The sequence below is a fragment of the Strix uralensis genome, chromosome 4 (genome assembly GCF_047716275.1).
Source record: "Strix uralensis isolate ZFMK-TIS-50842 chromosome 4, bStrUra1, whole genome shotgun sequence".
NCBI classification, from domain to species: Eukaryota; Metazoa; Chordata; class Aves; order Strigiformes; family Strigidae; genus Strix; species Strix uralensis.
The window spans coordinates 105,831,932-105,845,974 of NC_133975.1; the positions used below are offsets into that span (position 1 = coordinate 105,831,932).

The window sequence follows — 14,043 nt, forward strand, 5'->3', positions numbered from 1 at the left end:
AATTAAAGTTTGAAATGCTGTAGTAGGTGGGGAGATACTCTCAAAAATGTGTCTGTTCCTTATTCCCAGGGACCCACTGAAGTCAAACTGTCCTGCATACTGTATTCCCTCTCTGAACTGTATAATGATGAAAGCAGTAGGGGTTTGCAAAGGTATTTCACTTTTTTTTTTTTGTAATGTTTCATAAAACACAGCATGGGGGGAGTTTGTCTGAGCAGAAACGTAAATCTTTAACTTCCTGACTGTTCCTATGTCCTCCAGATTCCTAGGAGCATCCTTGAAGAGGTTCAAGATATCCAATATCTCAGCTTACACACACTTAACCTTCTTTTGGTCTTCTCTTCACCCAAAGTTCTTCTCACCATATTGCCAACCAAGCAACTCCCCTCCAAAGCTCCAACATGAGGTACCACGCTATCAATTTCTCAGCCTAGAGGAGAAAATTAGCTCCACTGATAGAAGCAAGTGCATTCCCTTGGAGTACTTTAACTTGTAGGACGTTTCCTTGAAACTAGTACTATTTGACTGCTTCCCACCCTTAGCTTTTTAATATAAATAGTCTTTGTTAACATCCAAAATGTCAAATACAGGCAGTGAAAGACAATGGGCTGTGCTCTTAGATAATATTTCAGCCTTAAGAGACTTCAGAAAGGGGAAGGTTTAAGTACTTTAAAATATTATGGTTTCAAGTCACAGTAGTTACGAGGTTTAGCTAAGTACTTAACTAGTTCAAATTACCTCTGAGCATTAAGTGATTATTTTAGTAACATGTGAATGCCAACTGCATGGCTTAAAAGTAAGAAAAAGGCAGCTAAGAAAACATAGAACACTCATGCTAACTTTAATTCCCAGAAAAATGTCAGCAAAATAAATTAGTTAAATACTAGGTGGAAGGAGGGGGGGGGAGAATTCGTCGATTTTCCTGCTGTTTAAAGTGCTTCCTGTACATCTAATCACACTCCCTCTCCCATTCATAGGAACCAAATAACCTAAGGTGTTTCACAGCGTATGCTGGTTAGCATACCTTGTAATGATGTTTGTCTGCCTAATACCTCTAGTGGTAGGAAGACCAAACACTGTTTTTAATATTGTATTTGCATCTGACAGACTTAGTCTGACGATTGGCTTTCCTGCTTATAGATCTGGTTCAAAGGAGTTGCTGCTATCCAGGATAATCAATTTTGTCTAGTCCTAAAATAAAACACCTCTCAAAAGAAAAGGTTTGGACTTTCAAAGGAGCTTAAGAGACTTAAGACTCCCAAATCCTATTAGATTTCAATGCAGCTGGAAACCTCTTTCCAAAAAAATTGAAGCCAAGAGGTCCAGATGGGCAGAAACCCTGCTGTTTTGTGAAAATATGAAAAAGAGACCAGCTCCAGTTATTCTTAAAGTAACTATGTTTTTTAAAAAAAGCTAATTTTATCCTGATTTTTGCATATTAATTTAGCAATAAGAGAGAGCAAATAGTCCATGTTTATTTATTAAGTGGAATTAGGAAGAGAAACACACTGAATTACAGCAGGAAAGTACTTAAAGATTGGTTCAATATTACAGATTTGAAAAACCCGTCATTTCTGTATTTATCACCTACTGCATATATTAAATAAATTCTTCAAAATTTTAACCTCAAAGTTAAAAATCTTTATATGTTACTTATTTGCAACTATATGGAAGAAAAAGAGGTGAACATACAAACTAAGTATAAATTAAATTATATTTGTGTTACCTGTGGTTTTAGCTAATTATCTCCATCTGCAGCCTTTTGTTATTAAAAAACAAGAGCACACCTATACCAAGTAGCAGCATCCTAAAACCTTGAGGGTAACTGTATCCAGCCACTTGCCTTCACCCAGCCAAGGGTCATCTGTGCAATTGTTTATGATGACCTTTGCACTTCATTATTCAGACTGACTCCAGACTCTGTCACAAGGATGTCTTGGCAAATCGACCTGGGTATCACACAGCATACTTAGCAGTATTCAATACAGGCAGACACACAAGGATTTTTTGATATTTTGAAATAATTCTGCCTGTGACCTGAGCCCTGCATTGACCGAACTTCTCAAACAGCCTTTTGAAGAATTGCTATAAATCTAATTAGAGATTTCCAAGTTGTGATTCTTACAGTTTAAAGAGTTTATTTTGTTTGTTTTGGGTTTTTTTCTATAAATTCCATACATGCCTTAGTTTACTAATTAACCACTAGAGAAAAGGAGTATGCCTGCAGTTCACTGTACTAGAAGGGACCAAACTTACTAACAAAGTGTCCCAATTACATTTCAACTGAAGTCCTGTTCCTCACTATTGTCATACACCCAGGCAAGCAAACAAAACCAAGTATTTTCAATAATGCTATTAACCTCCATTCAGGAATCTAAAAGATGGGAGCAAACCGAATGCCAGCAGAAAGAACATAAGCCAAGACCAAATAAGACTTTGTTCATATTTAAGATTGAGTTCACCCTCGGGAAGCAGAGCTTTCAATTTAAAACAAAGACAAATTATGAGCCACACAGAAGCAGATGCACCCCTTGCCACAGACATGAAGTACGCATAAGATCCTGTCACGCTGGTGTTTTACAGTTCAATTACAGCAAAGCACCATTCAAGTTTAACTTAGAAATGCCTCAGACAGCTAATGTGTTTAGATCTTTTCCTTTACAACACTGAATACTTTCATTTCTCTTTCCTTCAGCATGCCAGTATCTTCCATTTTATCAGACCAGTAGACTGGGAGTCATGCTTGATTTCTTTCTTTCCTCTTCCCCTGTCTTTATTAAGTCTGTGAACAAGTCCTGTCATCTTCCACAAAGCTTAAAAAAATCCCTTTCTTCCTGTTCTGACAGTTTAGGCTTATCTCTAATCATTTTCCACTCGACCTAGCAGAATCACTTAACAGATCCTTTTGCATCAGACATGCAGATGCTAAATAACCTCTCATTTTACTTATGCAGACAATATTTCCAACCCTTCAATTACACCTATTCTGCTGTGCAGTTCATTCCAACTACCTCACTGCTTTCCTATCATTTTGACAAAGACACCAACTTACAGCATCTTTCTTAGTTTCATACATTCCTTGTGCTTAACTGTATGAGTTAAGATGATCAGAACTTCTTAAAATCTAAACATTAGTTCACCACAATGATTTTTTTCAGTTTCCTTCTAAATACCAGACTGTGGTACAGGCAGCAAAGCCACGCTAGGATATCTGTGACATTCACATGAGGCCACTAAATATGACAAAGCACCTACAAGAGCCCTGTGTCCTTCTGCAGAGGCAGCCAAAAGCAATATAGGTGTCTAAAGTGATACTGGGAAACTAAGGTCAGGGAACCAAATCCTTCACTAGGATGAAATACGATGTATACTCTCAACAACTCATGCCCTCAATCCTTTCCTCCCTGCTTCCACCTTTTCCATGTTGGATCCACACTTGCCTGAGAAATTTAACCTTTAGACTGAAGACCGCAAAGCTACAGTCTTCCTCTTCTATCTTCTCTATAAATCACCAAGAAAAACACCATTGAGGTTTAAGCTGTGAAGCAAGTTTTCAACTTTGAGCCATTTTCCTCTAATACCTTAGATCTCCCACTTAAAACATACGTTTACCAATCCCTCTGGTACAATTTTAGTGTTGTTCACAGACCTATAAGAGAGTCCTTACAGGTTTACTTCAAAACCAATGAGTAGAAGTTTCTGTGCAGATTTAAGGGTAGTGATGGAGCTAAGGAATGTGCCTGCCTGACAGGAGGCTAAGCAAAAGGATGCAAGTATCTTTTAACAGTATGCCTCTGGATTAGATTCAACAGGCCTCTCACATTAAACCTTTAAAAAGTGTCAGATGCACATCAGTTGTCTCCTTGAATTGAGACTTCTCTCACCTTAACATCTATGCCTACCAGATCAGCAAATACTTTTCATGCTGTCTTTTCCCTACACCACCCTCAAACACACTTTTTCCAATTCTAGTTCTTCTGTGAAATTTTGCCTTTATGTAAATGACAATTTTCTTTCCAGTATGTTAGCCAACCTGTCAGTTCTTCTATGAACAAAGAGAGCCTGTAAAGAAAACAGGCTACTGCCAGAGGATGGGAAGATACTGAGTTAGATCAATCTAAATCACTAAGGCACAGGCTCACTGCTATGGGCAGATAAATCTGTCATCTTGCAAAACATCTGGTGGCAAAATACCTCAGTATCCGTTCAGATATGAAAGGCCTTCAACAGGCTAGTACTGACTAAACCTTTCCTTTCTTTCCTAAGGGAAGAGGGGGGTGGTAACAAGCAGAATCTAAAAAAGCTTTAGGATTTCCAAGGCTGCAGAAGAGCTACATGAACAGAGTCATACAATACACTGGAAGGGCCAGGACAGCAGACCTCTCGGCTTCTGCTGTGACATCTCTCTGTGTCAAAGCAGAAGGCTGAAAACAAAGGACATACAGAGTCACGAGCATGAAAAGGAAGTGCTCAAACATGTGTTGGTGGCAGGAATGCATAAAAGTGGATTTAGGGGCAGCAGGGGAATTAGAGGGAACGGAGCACCACCTCACATGTAGCGTCACAGCCTCACAGGAGAATTTTACTTACACACATTACACTGAAGCATTTAAGACACAGCTTTCCTCTTTGAAGTATTAATATTACAAATAGCATTTGAACCCCAAAAGAGACACTAAAGAACCCTTAAAAACACACTACAGAATTGAAATGCTAACAGGATTTACAAACATACACTGAAAGAGCAGGATATTGTGTAAATATTCCCTACACTGCAGGCTGACAAATACCTCAGATTTATTCCAATTTAGGGAAAACAAACTAAAGAAATCAACTAGCAACGCTTTCATTGCTACACAGATGCAGACGGTTTTGACATTTATAGTTTGCAGTACAAATAATGTGATGAATTAGTAACCTCGACACTCCCAAAAGTATTAACCCCCCCCCCACCCCCAGAAGTACGTTTTCACCGTAGCCCTGCCCGAGTTTCTCTGTAAGGCAGCGCCTGAACGCGGCCGTGGAGGGGAGCGCCGGTCCTTGTCCCACAGCACCGCGCCGCCGGCGGCTCGTTTGCAGAAGCCACCGGGTCCCCTCAGGTGAGGGAGGGCCCAACTGCCACCCGCCAGCGCGGCTCACGAGGGGACCCGGCGGCTGCTTCCGTTGAAGGGGGCCGCCCGCCACCCTTATCGCCCCCGGGGCCTTACGGTGTGTTCAACGGAGATACCCCGCAGCCCCAGGGAAGCGCCCCCTCACCTCCCGGGGAGGGCCGAACGCCGTTACAGAAGTTACCGCCGAGGCCCCGCCGCGCCGCTCCCGCCCCCGGGACCCCCGGGCCGCCGCAGGGGCCCGCCCGCGTCGCCCGGCGGGGGAGGAGCCGCCGCCGAGCCTGGCCGTTCCCCGCCGCCGCTCCTGCGCCTGAGGAGAGCGGCGAAGGGGCGACGGCGCGGCTGCCTTCACCTCAGCTTGGCGGAGCGCCGGCGGGGGCCGAGCAGACCCTCCCCGGCCAGGCGGAACGCGCCCGCTTACCCGCCGAGCCTCCGGCAACGACTTGGTGAGAGGCCTCCTGCAGAAAGCCCCCGGGCTTCCGAGCCATCCTCGCCCGCGCCGCGGCGAGAGGCAGCCGGTGCCTGGAGAGCGGCTGCCGGGCCGGGGCCGACTCCGCGCTGGGCGGGTGGGGAAGAACCGGGGGGAAGGCGGGAGCCGCCGGTTATCTGCGGGGGGGGGGGGGGCCGCGGGAAGGCCGGGCGGGGCGGGGGCGCAGCGGCAGTGCAGCGGCCTTTAGTAGCCGGCGGGCAGAGGGCGGCCCCGGGCTCGCTACGGCTGGCGGTCACTGTGGAGAGAGGGCTCTGCTCGCTTCCAGCCGGGAAACCGGCAGCCCCCCCGCTCCCCCAGCTCTCGGGCAGAGCTGGGGCGGCCGGCACTGGGATCGCCCTCGCTGGGCGGGGAGGCGAGGCTGCGCGGCCTGTCAGCGGGCTGGCGGGGGAAGGCCTCTCGCCTCCTCCGGCTGGTGCCGTTTACTCCTCGCTCCGGGGCTGGTGCCGTACAGCGCACGCTTGCAGTCCTGCTCCCTGCCGCTGCTGGGACCCTGCTAACACCCGCAGATCCCCAGGTGCTCCACTTGTAGGAAGGGTCGGTGGTGCCGTTTGTCTCACCGGCTCTGTTTCTGAAGGATACTGTTCTTTTAAAACCTTTAGATTTTGGCTCCAGCTTTTAGGTGTTCGAAGGACACGGATATTTTGTTAATTGGAGAGTGGCTATTGCATGTGTTACGTGGACCTATTGGCCCATCTTAGTCAACAGAACAGTGCCAGGGCATGGGCTCGAGTGCTGGGACACAGTGCCATTGCTCACAGACCCCAACATTGTTTTTGCCGAGGCCAAACCATGCTTTTCCAGAAGACGCCAGGGTACAACATGGGGAACAGCATGGGCACACCCCCAGAGGCGGCACCATTGAAGGGGAAGACAGTTCAGCCATACGGATGCAGAACACACAAGGACATTTACTCACAGGGCCAGAGAACGGGCATAGAGCCTTTCAGTTTACTAGTACAGACAAAGTCTTTTTGACTTAGAGCCAGATTCAAAATGAAGCTCAGGTTAATAAACTACAGCTTAAGCACTTAATCACCAACTGAATACTAAATGTTTCTGTGGATTTGAAGCCTGCAAAAGTTGGGAGCAGATGCAGGTGGTCTTTTATTTTCCGTGCTGTATCACTGACTCTTTTATAGTCAAATGCCTGGGTTACCAACTCTAGCTGTAAAGATTTTCTTCTTGTCTCCACTTCTCTTCCCCGTACTGAATAGCACTGTGGTTTCTCATACTCTTCCCTGTTTCCTTCTTTTGCACATAGCCCACAGCCTCTAGTACTGCTGATTTTTCTTACCCCAAGGGAAGGGTTGTCCACTCTGAGCTCAACCTTTGCTTCTTTTCTAACAATCAGGGGTACATACAAGCTCAATTACACCAGTTTCGGGGAGAAGACAGAGCTACTATTGATCTCAAGGGCACGCTTATTAGAGTTAAGATGAATTTAAGGAAATGGCTCTTGAATAAGGTGCTAGACTGTTTAACCAGTCACATGGATAATTTGGGATTGCATTTTTTTTTTTTTTTGCTTTCTTGCTAATAGCCCTACAGTGTTAGCACAGACCAGGATATTAATTTTGAGTCAGAAATCCTTCATGTTATCTTCAAAGTGATTCTGAATTCTGTGTGTGATCTTGAGCATCTTGAAATACACCTAGGAGGCTAGATTTGCTGGCATCTCTTCAAAAGAGATGGAAAAGAAAGGTAGTTTTTACATGCTTATTTTTAAATTTCTCTCCCCTGAAAAAAAGACGAGAATGTTGATGCCCCTTACAAGGCTAAACTCAAAGCATAGATAATTTGTAACTAGGTGCATTTATGTATTCCTGCAGCACAGCTACCGAAGGCAAATGTTGGTACCTAATTCTTTATTCCTTAAGAAACATTTTAAGTTAGATCTGTTTCTTATGTCTGAACAGTGTATTTATGCTCTGTTTTCCATGTCTGAGATAGGTATTTAACTGCAGTCTGCTGTCTATATACATTTTAGTTTAGTAAGAGAGGGACTTCCAGATGTTCAGTTAAAGCCTTTGAGGTAGTGCCTTTAAGGTAAAATCCTGGACACTGTGAATCCTAGGCACACCAGAGACATTGTGCTAAAATCGGGATTTCATTACTCTGACTCTAGGAGTATAGCATAGCAGAGTTGAAGGGAACATGTGCTGGTTTTCCTTACCCTCCAGTCCTGGAAAGGTGCCTTTAAGGTACAAGAGAAATCTGCATTGGTTATAATAATACCGCATCTTTTCCTCAAGGAAGAGGGAAGAAGTTGAGGAAAAAGTGAAGAAAGGCACACTCAACTACTATAAAAGTGGAAATGGAAATACTTAAAGTTGATAGACAGGAAAAAATAGTATTCCAGCATTCTGCTGGATGGAATTCACATAATCAAAGAGATTAATTAGTAAATGAGAAAAATGTATTTAAATAAAAGATAAAATGTTTTTTAGATTGGGATTAAAATGCCATTATTTATTTTACAGTGGCGGAAAGCAGTGCAGTCAGAGATAATTTGTTTCAGATAGTATTGTGAAAGAGAGTTATCAGATCACAGGTCTCCAGATTGGATGGATGGAAATACAAAGGTTACTGTTAGACTGAGGGAAAGAATCTGAAAAGAAATTAAGCAAAATAATGAAAACCTATTAGAAACAAGATTAATCTTATTTAACTGTCTACCTCATTCACTGGGAAAGAACCTTTTTTTTTCTACCAACAAAACCCCATTGATTTTTACATGATGAGCATTTTGAGAAAGAAAAATTTTTCAATAGCCTACAAGTGGGGTTTGTGCACAAGGTTCTGAAACTACAGTGTTTTCATCCCCCTCACAGGCTTTTCTGGGAATCATTTCTCAAACTTTTCCAAACACGTTTTCCTGTTTTGAGAACAGATTGCAGGTGCGGTTGTATTTTGGAAGCCAAAACTTTATAAAAGTATCTTTGGGAAAGTATTTTCATGAAGTCATAATACTGTTCTGATACATTAGTTTGCAGAGTGTCTGTGCGTGTTTTGTGATAGTTTAGCAACAAATGTTGCTAAGTGAATAGAGGTTCCAAGCTTGAAAGGACGGGTAGCCTTTGTTAATTTAGAACAAAGATTAGAGAAAAAAAAATGGGTTTATTGATACTGAAAAGTATGGCAATGTAAAAAATATACAGAGAAGTATTAATAACTGCAAAAAAGGAATAATATTTAGGTATAGCATTCAGTTATATAATTTGCATGCATCAACAAATAAACAGTAACTTGAATTCTTTATGTAAGAGCAGAGTGGGGATTGCTGTGGGAATACAGAATAACTTCTTAAATTAATAAACTTCGAATGTGCTGACCTTTAAGTAATTAAAATCTCAACTTCAATGTTTCATTAACATTTGCCTTAGTTCCCTTGGTTTGGCTCTTTGAGACTGCTGCTCAATAAATACAGCAGGATCACCATGTTTTCAGTGTTCTGTATCATCAAAAAGCAGATGCTGAAACATGACTACTTTTTTGTTCCAGAGATGTAGGTCTCCCTGTGCAATGTTCCCTTGGTACAAATAGCAAATCTAGTAGTCAGGTGGACTTGCTGCATTAGTTCAACAGTACAGAGAATTTGGAGTTGATCTGTGGGTGCAGAAACTGGTTGGTTAGATTTGTTTTCTGCAGAAGGTGTCACTGCAACAAAAAGGTTTCCATGAAAAAACTGAAAAATGATGTACAGAGTGCATATCATTTACATAGAGATATGTTTACAGAGTAGCATAACACCTGCTCCTTAAAAAAATAAACTCCGCTATTGTTAGGAAACTATTGTCTCCCAGTATTCAACCCCCAAATCTATTCACCTCCACACAATTAAATTCTCCTGCTCAAAGTCTCTTTTTTACATGGCACATCTTCCCTGTTCTCCATCCACCCCTCCCCACTGCCCCGCAAAGGGCAACCATCCCATCGTGCAGGTTTCCTAAAGCACTTCGAGGCTTCGTTCCCGTGTGGTCTCTTCCCAAACCAGCACACCTGCGCCACCACATTCTCCTCCCTCACAGCCCCGGCAGGGTCTGTCTCTCCGTCCCTCGGTAGGGAGTCCCCTTCCCAGCCCGCCCGGGCAGCGCTCCGGTGCTGACGCCCCAGAAGGACACGGTTGTTCCCTGGGCGGGGAAGGGCGGGCAGGGCAGGCGCCCGCAAACCAGCGCCCCGACCTGTCCCGCCGCCGTCGGCCTTGCGCCGCCTCTCCCGCCCGCGGGGCGGCGCCACCCCGAGCGCGAGCCCCGCCGCCGCCCCGCCCTCGGGCCGCGGCCCCGCCGCCGCGCGCTCCCGGGGGCGGCGCGCGCCCGCCTCTCCCTCCTCCCCTCCCGGCCGCGCGCGCCGCCCGCCGGCGGGCTTTGTTGTGGAGGCGGCGGCGCGGGGCCGCCCGCACGCCGGCAGCGGGGGAGGAGCGCGCAGGTAACGGGCTGGCGGGGCGCTTCCCTCAGGCGGCCGCGGCCCGGCGGGGCCGTGGCTGTGCCGCGGCGCTCGGGGTTGAGCTCGCCCTGTGTGCTGCGGCGGGGCTTGGCAGCGGCGGCACGTCCCGCCGAGGTGGCGTTTGTAGGGGCCGCTCTGCCTTCGGCGCCTCCCCGCGGGCAAGTGGCCCTGCCCGGCCTCCTCGCCACCCCGCGCCTCTGGGGCTGGGACGCCGCCGCCGGGCCCTTGCCCTGCTTACCAGCTTCCCTGGGCCGTGGCAGCCCCGCCGCGGCGCAGCCCCTTGGCAGGGTTACCCTTACCTCCCTCTGCCCCGTGGCCGCTGCAGCTGGAGAGACGGGGAAGCAAGTTTCCCATGCGGGGGTCCGCGGTTTGGAGTTTCCCAGGTTGTCAGCTCAGCGGGAAGGGAAGGGACGGACGGGCGGCCGCCTCCCGGAGGGAGGGCAGCGCTGGGGAGGTGGGGGCTGGCTTGGAGAACCTGAGGTGAAACCTGCCCCGAACAAATTCTGGAGGCCAGTGCTGGATCTTTAGCGTCAGGTGAGAACAAACTGTGGAGGGTACTCGGAACTCTAGTAATACATTTAAAAAAAAAAAAAGAAAACCCACGCCAAAAAACTTGCCAAAATACAGTTTGCAATCTCTGCTTTTTTTGAACATTTATGACTTTTGGAAGCCCCAATGAGTTATATACTTCAGCTCCTAATGGAATTAAGTTCCATACCAATTTGCCTTTTTGATGGTGGTGCGAAGGTCAGTTTCACTTGTGGAAAAAGACTATGGTTCCTCGGTGTGAACAGTTTGGCAGAAAAACATTCAGTATGTGTACCCAGAGGCCTGTTTGATCTGAGCCGGCACACCCTCCAATGTTTGCCTGTGGAACAACTACAACTGGGTCTAGGTACAACTTCAGGGGGCTGAGGAGGTGGTTGAAGCCGGCTGCCGTTAGCTGTAGGAGCTCGCTCACCCTGAGTCTGGGAATTCAGAGTGCCCTGCAGCAGCATAGTGTCTTTTTTAAACATTTCATCGAGTTCTAGCTACTGTTAAAACAATTTTAAATTGCAGTGCTTTAGTCGTGGAAGAAAAATCGGTTAACCACAGCACTCTGTTTCTGGCTCAGCAGATCTCAGAGCTGCTAATTCTGGAGGTTGTGGGAAACACAATGATGTGCTTGCCTTGTTCTTGTACCTGTCCTTGAGCATCTGTTCTTGGCCAGTTTTGTTGTGGGAATATACAACTTTGGTTCAACCTGAAACCACCTGGTTTGGATTATTTTCTTATTTAAATATATTATGGCACTAACTTAAATATCTTGTGAGGTTTAACAAGAGTTAAAACTAAGGTATAACAGTTAAAGTAAACATGCTGTGTTATGTGGTAGTTCTGGTTTTGTTTTATTTTGCTTTTAAGTATGTAAAATGTAGTCATTCATGACAAGGTCCTTCAGCTGTAAGAGGTGCGTGAGACCGAGCCATATACACCAGTGAGGTACCATCAGCTTGACAGCTACAAGCTCTTCTGCCTGTCACTGGTACAGGGATCAGCACTGATTTCAGGCTCTTTAAAGTGATAAACTTGTCTTGCCCATCCAGCTAAGGAGAAGTTCTGGTTACAGTATGGAAAGTGAAGGGAGAGACTGGCAGGTAAAATTATGTACAGGATTTCAGAAAGTAGGAACAGCTGCTGCTGCTGCAAGTTTTGGAGGAAGAAGGTGGGGTTTTGAAGCTATGCAGTCACTGCTGCCTCCAATAACTGTGAGTGACAGCATTATCAGGGAGTTTATAGCCCTCCTAGGACTTGGTAAATCTGCCTGTAGAGAGGACATATGGTAGCAAAATATCTGTTTTCCATCCTGGCCATTTCTTCACTAGTATTAGATGTTTTTTCTAGTTTTATTCTAAATACCTAGACTGATAAGGCTCAAAGCAAAGTAGTAGATCTTGTGGTCAGGAAGATTATATACTTAGATTTAGTAAATGATTCCTTATTGTTGGCATTTGTATATATGCTTTTTGTCATTATTACAGGTTTTCATATAGTGATGCTGCAAGTTCTTTAGAGCCTGCTTCCCATTACAGTTTGTAATGGAGACTACTCTGTCCAATAGTAGTGGATAGCAAATGAAATTTTAAAAATCCATTCCCCAGTTTTCACGTCATAACTAATTAAACTTCTTGCCTTTTTTGTTTTGTTTCTGGATTCACTTCATTTCACTTTTCATTCACCAGGAGGGGCAAACTAATAATTAAATGTTACTTTTGTTCTTTGCATTCTGTTATTCTATCTCCCTGCTTGATAAAAGTCATTCTAGGTGATGCTAAATTAGAAATGCACTCTATTATGGTGTTACCCTCTTTTCTTGACCAGGCTTATTATTTCTCTCGCAGCAAAACAAACCCAGCGCATTGTATTACTGGCAGAAATACGAGTAAGATGCTGATGCCTCGTGGCCCAGATCTAGCTTTTTGCAATTTGTGGGGTTATTCATTTTTGAAGGTGCCTAGGTTAGTAAAAATGTAAGGAAGTTTTCAGATCTTGCTGGAAGGGGTTAGGGGAGGAGAGAAAATATGGGTTTGGTAATTCTCTGTGGAAAGAACCATTAAATTATTCACTAGAATTGAAAGGAAGAAGGTACATGTGAGCTGAGGGCAAAGGGGGAGAGGTTCCTGCCCATTGATCACAGTTTTGTCTAAAATCAGTCATGTGAACTTGAGAGATACCATAATGAATCTTTTTGCTACCTTCTCATAAAGTTTTTAGGCTGTCAAACATATGACAGAGTAGATGCTGCATGTTAATGGCAGCATGCAGGTAGCAAAATGTTTTTAAACTATGAATTGCTCATCTGACTTGAAGTTCACTTTAGTGCAGATCTCCCAAATGTATGCAGAGGTGGCTTTTCACTTTTACATCTGTTATCCTATATGGGCAATAGATGTTTCGAAACTTACTTTTAAACCAACCAACCAACCCCTCTGGACTGCAGCCTATTGACACATTTAACTACAGGGTAATGTTGCAACTGGCAGATATTCCTGAAAGTACGATTTCTGGCTTTTGCCTTTCCCTTTTAAATGAAAATTATTTTGAAGGGATAATAGAAACAGTATTGAACTCTTATTTGCAAAACAGATACAGCTCTGGAAAGAACCAGAGTGTATGCTCATTTGTTAAGATGAATCTCTGCTGCTTTGAGCCAGCAATTTTTTAAGTGATAGGATGGTTGGTGTGCTTCCTGCTAGCCTCATGAGCCATGGTACAGAAAACATAACAGCAGACATGGTGATTCTTCATGTGGTCTTCTGTCTTTTAAGGACAGGTTAAAATGCAAACTGGCAGTTTCTGCAGAGTGGTGGCCTTTGGTATATTGAAGAATATTTTTGTATTAGAATTTTGAAAATATTTTATATGTGTATTGGGTTTGCGTGGCAAGGTTTTGGTAGCAGAGGGGTTACAGAGATGAATTCTGTGAGAAGCTGCTGGAAGCTTCCTCCATGTCTGACAGAGCCAATGCCAGCCAGCTCCAAGATGGACCCATTTCTGGGCAAGGTCAAGCCCATCAGCAACAGTGGTAGCACCTCTGTGATAACATGTTTAAGAAAGGGAAAAACTGCTGTGCAACTGCAGCCAAAGAGAGGAGTGAGAATATGTGAGAGCAACAACTCTGCAGACACCAAGGTCAGTGAAGAAGGAGGGGGAGGAGGTGCTCCAGGCGCTGGAGCAGAGATTCCCCTGCAGCCCGTGGTGCAGATCATGGTGAGGCAGGCTGTGCCCTGCAGCCCATGGAGGTCCACGGAGGAGCAGATGCCCACCTGCAGCCCAGGGAGGAGCCCACGCTGGAGCAGGTGGATGCCAAAGGAGGCTGTGACCCCATGGGAAGCCCACAGTGGAGCAGGCTCCTGGCAGGACCTGCGGACCTGTGGAAAGAGAGGAGCCCATGCTGTAGCAGGTTTGCTGACAGGACTTGTGACCCTGTGGGGGACCAAAGCTGGAGCAGTTCATGACAAA

The 14,043-nt window shown here is 45.2% G+C and overlaps 2 protein-coding genes across 11 annotated transcripts in view; one reads left to right on the plus strand and one right to left on the minus strand.

Moving 5' to 3' along the window:
- The window catches only part of SLC25A21 (solute carrier family 25 member 21), a 257,545-nt gene extending 251,846 nt beyond the window's left edge, over nucleotides 1-5,699 (minus strand). Inside the window, exon 1 of one of the 3 annotated variants that reach the window (XM_074868331.1) lies at nucleotides 5,530-5,699. In XM_074868331.1, the coding sequence (XP_074724432.1) occupies nucleotides 5,530-5,596 (67 nt within the window). In that variant the 5' untranslated portion in view covers nucleotides 5,597-5,699. Of the gene's footprint in view, nucleotides 1-5,256; nucleotides 5,328-5,529 lie in introns of those variants that run through there. The other 2 variants (XM_074868329.1, XM_074868330.1) reach the window with 2 other exon arrangements.
- Nucleotides 5,349-14,043, plus strand: part of MIPOL1 (mirror-image polydactyly 1) — a 199,808-nt gene continuing 191,113 nt past the window's right edge. For 4 of the 8 annotated variants that reach the window (XM_074868320.1, XM_074868324.1, XM_074868327.1 and 1 more), the window contains exon 1: nucleotides 5,349-5,554. The gene's annotated coding sequence lies outside the window, so the exon portion shown is untranslated. Of the gene's footprint in view, nucleotides 5,555-9,956; nucleotides 10,024-10,123; nucleotides 10,576-14,043 lie in introns of those variants that run through there. The other 4 variants (XM_074868323.1, XM_074868326.1, XM_074868325.1 and 1 more) reach the window with 3 other exon arrangements.